This window comes from Pelobates fuscus, chromosome 1, assembly GCF_036172605.1.
Source record: "Pelobates fuscus isolate aPelFus1 chromosome 1, aPelFus1.pri, whole genome shotgun sequence".
Classification (NCBI taxonomy): Eukaryota; Metazoa; Chordata; class Amphibia; order Anura; family Pelobatidae; genus Pelobates; species Pelobates fuscus.
The window spans coordinates 407,748,637-407,758,926 of record NC_086317.1 but is presented as its reverse complement, the minus strand read 5'-3'; the positions used below and the strand labels follow the sequence as shown (position 1 = coordinate 407,758,926).

Here is a 10,290-nt window from a genome sequence, read left to right as displayed (position 1 = left end):
TTGCGCTGAGAGATGCCAACGTGAAAAAGGGGCGGGTAACTCGCAATGAAAGTCTCTTCTCAAAATTAGACAAAACATTTAGATTTAAGGCTAAATAAAGCCTATGTCCACTGGGGTAGACCTATCCACATAGCACCAACTCTTATACTGGAAAATCTAGACAATATAAATAAAAGACATTGAAGTTATTCAATTCTATATTGGTGTAGTTAGTACTGCATAGCAGGTTGGTTGCTAAACTCTTCAGGGGAGAGAGCTAAACCCGCTGGACTGCCATCATATTAATAGTATGTCAAGTAAAATATGTCATTAAACTCTCAAGCCCTAAAATAATTAAGAATCTATTTTGTTACTCCTGAGGCATATTCCCATAATGCTGTGCAATGTATGAGATTTATTTTACTCTGTGGACAAATTGTATAAATACACTGTGTTTCAAACCTTCCCTCTAAACACTGCTTCTTCAAGTCACTATGGCTGAAAGTAATTGTTGATTACTAATATTTTTGCTATATAGTTCTTTCTAAAACATTGGTGGAAATTTCATTTACTCTAGCTCTTTATCATCCAAGTAAGTTATCATGTTTGCTTACATGTAAGATACTTAATAACTTTAAATGTTTACAATTATTTAGGGAACCACACTATAACCACTATTTTCATGGTGAAATTTCAAGGAATTTTTTGGTCTTCCTTATTTTTTACTCTTAATTTTTATAAATCTTAATAAGAAGACAAACAACAAAGCAGAAAATACAAAATTAAACTTAACCCCTTAAGGACAGAACTTCAGAAGTTAAAAGCATTTTTTGCATTTTTTGTTGTTTGCGTTCAACTGCAATTTGCATTTTACTAATTTATTGCACCGACACATATTATATACCGTGTTTTTAAAGGACAGAAAGGGCTTTAATTTGATGTAATATATATATATATATATATACTTATTTATTATAAAAAAAATACAGAAAAATGCACAAATTATGAAAAATTGTGTGTTTTTTTACAGTTTTTGCAATAATAATGTGTACTTAATTAGTGCATGTTAAGGAAAGTAATTAAAAATAAATTAATTTAGTTGTTCTGATTTACAGAATATATAATGTGTCTAGGATTTTAATTTTTTTGGTAGTTACAGGTCACAAAGCACAAGGAGTAAAATAAACTTTTAATGTGGAGCGATTTTAGAATTTGGTATGTTTGTCTTGTAAGCTGAATAGCCATAAAAGAAAACAAAATTGCCACACAAAAGTATATATTTATATAAAGTAGACATCACAGGCTATTTACCTAAGGTTATTTTGGCACTTTCTACGTAGTCATTTCACCGCCAATCTCTGCTAAATATCTGAGTAAAATCTGGCCATTCTCTAGGCCCTTCCATGTGAACCACTAGGGTATCTAATTGTCTAAATGTCAGTACACAGTCCTAATGCGCTTTGTCATAATCTATACACCATTCCACTTTGCTCTGTTTAACCCCTTAAGGACACACGACATGTGTGACATGTCATAATTCCCTTTTATTCCAGAAGTTTGGTCCTTAAGGGGTTAATTCCTGCATGAATGGCCTTTTGCAACTTTCTGTTTGTCAGTCTTACGTGAACATAATCTGCATTTTACAGGCTTTTTTTTTTTTTATTAAGAGCTAATCTTATCTCTGTCAGTTTGAACTTATTTCCCCCAAAAAGTGCAGCAACCTTGACATGTCATGTTCCACTTATATGCCTCTCTGTATTGTTTATACTCATATCTTATGTCATTTGTCTATGTACCACTACTTCAAAAATAAAGAATGTTAAAAAAAACTTACAAAGGATGGGCAAAACAGCATTCCTGTGCATTGTGGTTGTTATGGTGCTTAGAATACTCGTTTAACACCAACTTATTTATGCAGATGGACTCTTAGAGGACTTTTAGAGTACTATAAGGACATGTGCATAAATAAATCTTAATTGGTAGCAATAGATTAACACTGAGAAGTCTTCATTGCTTGTCATAGATGCTTACTTTATTTACATATGTGTATTATTTGTGTATTTATTTAGGAATAAAAGAAACATTCTCTGGACAAATGTTACGCCATTTAAGATGTATGAAGGTGTAGAAGAAATGCAGTTGTGCAGAACTCTCTTAAATTTGGGATTTTCGTTATTCATGGTCCTTTCAATAACCATAACACGTCCCATGCTTCGCATGAAAGATCAGAGGGAACAAGACATGAAAAGGCTTCTCTTTTAGGAAATAAGCTGGATTCCAGTATCAAGTAAAATTTTGGCATGAATGAATTGTTCCTGCAGGACAAAGTGTTATTCAGAATTCTCAGTCTTGGTGTGTCTTTGATCTTGTGAAAGCTATGATAAATTCTGCCACTCTTATTTTTTACTTTCTAATCTCTAAACCTGTGGATTAGGCACACCTGTGTTTTAATTCTTCACATAGTTTACTTGCAACATGCTTTTCCATTTCATTTCCTCCAATGAATATGTAGATAAAGTCAATCAGACGTTCTCTGGAGAGTTTCTATTGCTTGGGCTAACATTTGATGCTCACATCCAAGTCGACCTCTTTCTGTGGTTCCTCCTTGTGTATATTGTTACTGTTGTTGGAAATATCAGCATTATATTAATAGTTAGGATTTCTCCCATGCTGCACATACCTATGTACTTTTTTCTGAGCCACTTGTCATTTTCAGATCTCTGCTACTCTTCTGTTATCACCCCCAAATTGTTGGAGATATTGATTATGGAAGATAAATCTATCACCTACTCTTCTTGCATGACCCAACTCACTGTGTTCAGTGTCTTTGGAAGTATGGAGTGTCTAATACTGGCATTGATGGCCTGCGATAGGAGTGTAGCAGTACGCAAACCATTGTTTTATCATCTTATCATGACAGACTCATTATGCAAACAATTAATAGCAAGTAGTTACTCTGCTGCTGTGATGACATCATTGTTAAATGCTGCCTTTGCCCTACAGCTCTCGTTTTGCAGCGAGAATAGCATCGATCATTTTTACTGTGATTACCCCCCATTGCTAAAGCTTTCCTGCTCTGATACATCTACAAATGAACTGGTACTCTTGGTTTCTGTATCCTGTGTTAGTGGCATATCTGTGGTCACCATACTAATATCCTATGGCTATATTATACTGACCGTGCTTGGTATACGTTCAAAAGAAGGAAGACATAAGGTTTTCTATACTTGTTCATCTCACCTTATGGTTGTTTCAGTCTTTTACGGTACTGTTTTATTTATGTACCTGCGTCCCAGTGGTAAATCTTTTTCAGATCAAGATAAAGTGGTGGCTGTGTTCTATACAGTGATAATACCAATATTAAACCCAATCATCTACAGTATGAGAAACAAGGAGCTGCAACTGGCTTTACAGAAAATCATACTAAGAATGCATGACGTTGTGTAACTTCTTCTGAGTTCATGCGAAATAACAATTCATATAAAGATTCAGTTATGGTCAATTATTGTCCAATTTGCTTTGTTTTATATTAACGATCTCTATGTCTTCCAAATGTTTTTGCTTATTTTGCAAAACTTTGCATTTTGCTTGTTTCAGAATGTTTTGAACTTATTTATTTTTTTGCACCCAAGCTATTAAAAGCAACAGAGGGGGGCGGGGCCTGACCGCCAAGCTGGTCGGACGTGGAGCACCTCGGCTCCCTGATAAACCCTCAATAACCGGCACAAAATCACCCCTCAACGACTGGAAAAACCCTCAGCTGTCGTGAGAGGGCAAAGGGGACCTGTCCAGCAACCCTCGGGGGAACTACCAACTCCCGATCTGCCGGCGACACGGTCAGGTAGGCGGATGGGATTGCGGCCTGCTGTGAGGCTCTGGCGGGAGATGCGGCCGGTCTCCCGCGCTTAGTCCGGCGGGACCTCTTATGTGCCGACCTAGGGCCCTGTTACCCCCCCCTGTGGGCCGGGGGGGTTATCCCGGACCCCACCGGGGAAGCAGAGACCATTTGGAGCAACTCAGCGGTAGTAAGACCGAAACGGGACCGCATGATTAAAATAAAGATGGCCGCCGCGCTAAAATTGAGACGGAGAAGAGGGGAGGAAGCACCGGAGCAACGGCTGGGCGCCATATGCCGATTAGAGCAGTTCAAAATGCCCCAAGCCGACAGCAGTCAGAAGACAGGCTTCACATGGGGTATACTCCACAAGCCAGCCAAGCTCACTACTATGAGAACACCCACACCATCCGAGATACAACCTCTCACTAAATTCGGCGGTGCTATGAGGACCCTAAACCTGCCTGAACACAAGGGAACAACGACCGTGGGGAATAAGCACTACGCCACTCCTGGCGGACAAGCCCCCAAACGCTGAAATAATCAGTTATGATCAAAAGGAACTTGAACAACGCAAAGGACACTTGTATTGTATATTGTATATTTTAAATTAGCACCCCCACTTTTAAAATTAATGCGGGCCTCTTCCAGCAGAATCTCCTCCTGCAGCCCCCTACAGAAAATATTCACAAGGTCGGCGCTTTCATGTATACCCGGCGCCCGGCTGTCCCCTGGTGGTCAAATTTTAACAAGCGGTTAGTAATTGTCACTATGCATAGCCTGACATCCAACCACTACCTAACCAAGCATGTATCGACTAGCAACAAAAGTACACCACATTCATGCATATCAGATACCTGTCAGTTTCTAAGCAATGTTCTGATATATGCCTCTTTTGATAATAACGTAGACCATAATTTTAAATATGCTTAAACCTGTTTAAAAATATATAATTGTGCATGTTACTCTTGTGCCCCGCTTGTTTCGCGTGGGAAAAAACTGGAGGAATGCCTTTGGGGTACCTCTTGCCTGCTTGTGTTATATCTATGCACTACAAAAAAAAAAAATTAAAAAAAAAAAAAAAAAGCAACAGAAGTACCTCAACAAATTTAATGTACAGTAAAAACCAAAGAAAAAGTTACCTGCGCTCTCTCCTAAATCCCTATGTATATTTAGACAAATGGAGGTCATTTAGTTGCTCCAATGGCCATTGGAAGGAATGCCCGCCTGCCAACGTCAAGGCAGACGTTTTGTGACAATGCTGCCATCCATCCCATGTGTTCCCTATTAAGTGTTAATAATATATTAAACAAATGGAGGTCATTTAGTTACTCCAATGGTCATTGGAAGGAATGCCCGCCTGCCAACGTCAAGGCAGACCCCCCCCTAGGCGGGTCCTTCAATGACCCTTCACCTTGCATAGGGATTCAGGAGAGAGCGCAGGTAACATTTTCTTTGGTTTTTACTGTATGTATGGTGGCTGATGTGTACTATGGTCGTTGCTGCCGCCAAGGAGTTATGCGAGTGAGCGCAGGACTTCTCTTTTTGTATTTGTATTCACTTTTTGTATCACACAGCTTTGTGACAATGCTGCCGCCCATCCCATGTGTTCCCTATTAAGTGTTAATAAATATATAGGGGTGTATATAAAAAATACCCCTCTTTTTTCATTAGAGATATCTTTGCCAGAAGCTCAAGGAAGCAAGGTGAAGGGTCAGTGAAGGACCCGCCTAGGGCGGTCTGCCTTGACGTTGGCAGGTGGGCATTCGCTCCAGTGGCCATTGGAGTAACTAAATGACCTCCATTTGTTTAAATATACATAGGGATTCAGGAGAGAGCGCAGGTAACTTTTTCTTTGGTTTTTACTGTATGTATGGTGGCTGATGTGTACTGTGGTCGTTGCTGCCACCCAGGAGTGATGGGAGGACGCCCAAAGCTAGAAAGCTGCAGAGCTTTTCATAACAGTTTCATATCAGCTGTATCCGCATCATAGCTAACTTCACTAACTGTCGTAAAAAAACAATTTGCCTTACCCATGGCCATCGGAATATAGACATTATTGAGCTACTCATACCCATAAACTGGGATAAATTAGCCCATTTACTGTAGCCACTTCTGTCGGTACAAACTGTACAAATTTATATATGTGTATTCTTATATCTTCACTGTTTTCACTTGTATATAGAGTGTCATGTGCCATGTGTTTTTTGTCCGATTTGGACTTTTAAACAATCTAATAAACATTTGTAGTGTTGTCGCGAACCCGAAATTTTCGGTTCACGAATGGCGAACGCGAACTTCCGCAAATGTTCGCGAACCGGCGAACCGCGCGAACCGCCATTGACTTCAATGGGCAGGCGAATTTTAAAAACAACAGGGACTCTTTCTGGCCACAATAGTGATGGAAAAGTTGTTTCAAGGGGACTAACACCTGGACTGTGGCATGCCAGAGGGGGATCCATGGCAAAACTCCCATGGAAAATTGCACAGTTGATGCAGAGTCTGCTTTTAATCCATAAAGGGCAGAAATCACCTAACATTGACACCTGTCCTCAAAGCCCAGCCCTGATACACACTGACACAGAGCAGAATAGAGACTGTTCCCCCTACATCGGTGTCAGGGTTTCTTTGCTGTTTTAAACAGCAACCCTTTCTGTTTCAGTGATTGAGTTTTCAGCTGCAATTACTATGAGCTGCTTCTGCTTGTTGCCACGGTTACTCACCTGTGAGTAGTAATCAACCCTGCTGCTAATCAGTTCTGCCTATTTAAGCAGCTAAGCCCAGAACCTCCTTGCCCTTGCGTGGTTTCCTGTTCCCCAGAAGTCTCCTTGTTCCTGTGTTTCCTGTTTGCTCCTGGTTCCTGACTCCGGCCTTGTTCCTGACTCCGCTGCTCTCCGTGCTCCTGATCCTGGCTTGTCTGACTACCCGCTCTGGTGACTGACCCCTGCTTGATTCCTGGACTTTGCTTTTGTTATTTATTTATTATTTATTAATAAAGGTGTGTTTGCATCTACTTCTGTCTCTGTCTGGTTCCTGGTCCCTGACATTACGCAAGGGCCATGAATACAGATGGTACAGGCAAGACACCTATACCTAACCTGCTTACCCAGTGGGACCAGCAGAACCACCATTTGGACCAGTATGCCCATCTGGATCCAGTACCCGGCCAGCCTGCGATTGCGGCCGCCTCTGCCTCACTTCCTGTTCTAGCACCGGTTGTAGCCTCCAAACCTGTAGCGGCTAGAGAAATGACTGGGTCTGTCCCGCTCCCTCAGTATTCTGGGGGCGACCCAGCACAGTGCAGAGAATTTATAAATCAGGTTAAAGGATACCTTGAAACCCTGCCCCAGGCATTTCCTACAGACAGTGACAAAGTTCACTTCATGATTTCTTTGCTGTCTGAAAAGGCCCTAGCTTGGGCAAAACCTCTCTGGGAGGCAGAGAAGCCTATTATTTACAATTACCCTGAATTTGTTGCATCCTTCAATAGGGTTTTTGATATTCCAGCTCGCTCCACCCCTACTGCCGAACTACTCATGTCTAATTCTCAGGGCACAAAAACTATTGTCGAGTATGCCAGTGAATTCCGTACCATGGCAGCAGAGGGTGGCTGGAACAACGAGACTCTCGTGGCTGCCTTTGCACAAGGTCTCTCCGATGTGTTTAAAAATGAGATTGCAGCCAGAGAATTACCTAAAGATCTCGAGGAACTGATATCATTTGTCACCCTCATTGACATCAGACTCCGAGAGAGATCCTCATCCAAGGAGCGCCTGCGGAGGCCTCTTGTAAATTTGGCACCGAGCTTTTCTTGCCCACCCAAACCTCCCTCACCTCCCATGCCTCCTGGTCCTGAGTCCTCTGTTTGTGTGGAGCCAAGGCGGTTAGGCTTCTCACGCCTCTCGGTCGAGGAGAGAGCCTTTAGGAGGAGGGAGGGCCTGTGCCTATACTGCGGACACCACGGTCACATGTTAAAGTTTTGCCCGATCCGTCCGGCAAAGGGTCCGCACCCAAGATACTGTCAGGGGCAGATCTTGGGTGGTCTTTCTGCAGACCCAGAGATATGTGTGCACAAACCCTTGGTGCCTGTTATCCTCTCCTGGCCTGATTCATCCATTGAAACCCGGGCGTTACTTGATTCTGGGGCCGCAGGCTTGTTTATAGATTGTGCATTTGCAGCAAAGCACTCTATACCCTTACAGTCTCGCAACTCCCCACTAGCCTTCGAAGCCATCGATGGCAGACCAATACAGCCAACCCACGTGACCCAAGAAACCGTGCCCATATCTCTGGCTGTAGGGGCTCTACATCATGAGACGACCCAATTCCAGGTCATTTCCTCTCCATATTACCAGGTTGTTTTGGGATACCCTTGGTTACAGAAGCATAACCCCACAATTGATTGGCGCAAAGCTGAGATATTATCATGGTCCCAGCAATGCACATTGTCCTGTCTCCAGAAACCGGTCAAAGTTTTTTGGCGCATGTTCTGCCTCTTCCTTACCCGCTGAGTACCAAGAATTCCAAGATGTATTTGACAAGGGTCAAGCCAGCGTTCTGCCACCACACCGTCCGTATGACTGTGGTATCGAACTCCAACCGGGTACCAATCCTCCCCGGGGCCGGATTTACCCACTGTCTGTAGCAGAGAATCGAGCCATGGAGGAGTATATTACCGATGCACTGTCTAAGGGTTTTATTCGGAAGTCATCTTCTCCTGCCGGGGCCGGCTTTTTCTTTGTAAAGAAAAAAGATGGCGAGTTGAGACCCTGTATCGACTATAGGGGTCTCAATCGCATTACTATTAAGAATGCCTACCCCATTCCATTAATCACGGAATTATTTGACCGCCTCAAGGGAGCAACGGTCTTCACCAAACTTGATCTGAGAGGGGCATATAATCTCGTCCGGATAAAAGAGGACCACGAATGGAAAACCACATTTAACACCAGGAGCGGCCATTACGAATACCTAGTAATGCCCTTCGGTCTTTGCAATGCTCCGGCGGTTTTCCAAGAATTTATAAATGACGTCCTGCGAGATATGCTGCAGCAATGTGTGGTGGTTTATCTTGATGATATTCTGATCCATTCCACATCTCTCGAGAATCATCACGCAGACGTTTCTCGTGTTCTACAGAGACTTAGAGAAAATAGTCTGTTCTGCAAATTGGAGAAATGTGAGTTTCACTGCAAACAGGTTACATTCTTGGGATATGTTATCTCAGATACTGGATTCTCTATGGATCCGGAGAAACTTTCGGCTGTACTAAAATGGCCTCGACCTACGGGTCTTCGCTCTATACAACGGTTTCTGGGCTTCGCCAATTATTATCGGAAGTTCATACGTAACTTTTCTTCCTTGGTTAAACCTCTCACGGACATGACCAGGAGAGATGCTGATCCACAGCATTGGTCACAGGAAGCCATTACTGCCTTTGAGTCTCTCAAAGTCGCCTTTGCTGCTGCTCCTATACTGGCACACCCTAACCCTGCCTTACCATTCATTCTTGAGGTCGATGCGTCTGAGACAGGAGTGGGCGCCCTCCTGTCTCAACGTCCTAACCCAGAGAGCTCCAGGCATCCGTGCGGGTATTTCTCGAGGAAATTGAACCCGGCGGAATGCAACTACCAGATTGGTGATAGAGAACTTCTAGCCATAATTTTAGCTCTCAAAGAATGGAGGCACCTTCTTGAGGGTACTTCAGTACCAATCCTCATACTCACAGACCACAAGAATCTAACATATCTTTCTGAAGCTAAGCGACTTTCCCCCCGGCAAGCTAGATGGGCTCTCTTCCTATCAAGATTCAATTATGTGGTTTCTTACTTGCCCGGTACAAAAAACATTCGGGCTGATGCCTTGTCTCGACAGTTCTCCCCTCCATCTAGAGAGGAGATAACCCCTACTCCTGTGATTCCTCCGGACCATATACTGGCAACCATCCGTACTAATCTCACCTCACCCCTAGGCGAGGAGATTCTGGCTGCACAAAGTAATGCTCCTCCAGAGAAACCTAATGGCCGTTGTTTTGTACCTATTAACCTCCGTACGAAACTATTGAGTACATACCACAACCCCAAAGCAGCTGGACATCCAGGCAAAAACCAGTTAATCTGGTCCGTATCTCGGCAATTTTGGTGGCCTAGTCTCCGTTCGGATGTCACCGCTTTTGTAGCTGCCTGTCCTGTGTGCGCTCAAAACAAAACCCCACGACGCCCTCCAGTGGGTCTCCTGCAAACCATACCTAATGGTGAACGACCCTGGACCCACTTGTCCATGGATTTTATCGTAGATCTTCCGGTCTCCCGTGGCAATACAGTCGTTCTCATGGTTGTTGACCGATTCTCGAAGATGTCGCATTGCATTCCCTTGAAAAAACTACCAACTTCCCAGGAACTTGCAACAATTTTTGGTCGGGAGATCTTTCGTTTGCATGGGTTACCCAAAGTGATAGTCTCAGATAGGGGTAGCCA

The 10,290-nt window shown here is 43.1% G+C and overlaps 1 protein-coding gene across 1 annotated transcript; it reads left to right on the top strand.

Moving 5' to 3' along the window:
- Window positions 1-2,454: 2,454 nt before the first annotated feature.
- On the top strand, window positions 2,455-3,426 carry LOC134577267 (olfactory receptor 8D1-like). The gene has a single exon (XM_063435994.1). The coding sequence runs from the start codon at window positions 2,455-2,457 to the stop codon at window positions 3,424-3,426; it is 972 nt and encodes a 323-aa protein (XP_063292064.1).
- The last annotated feature ends 6,864 nt before the right edge of the window (window positions 3,427-10,290 follow it).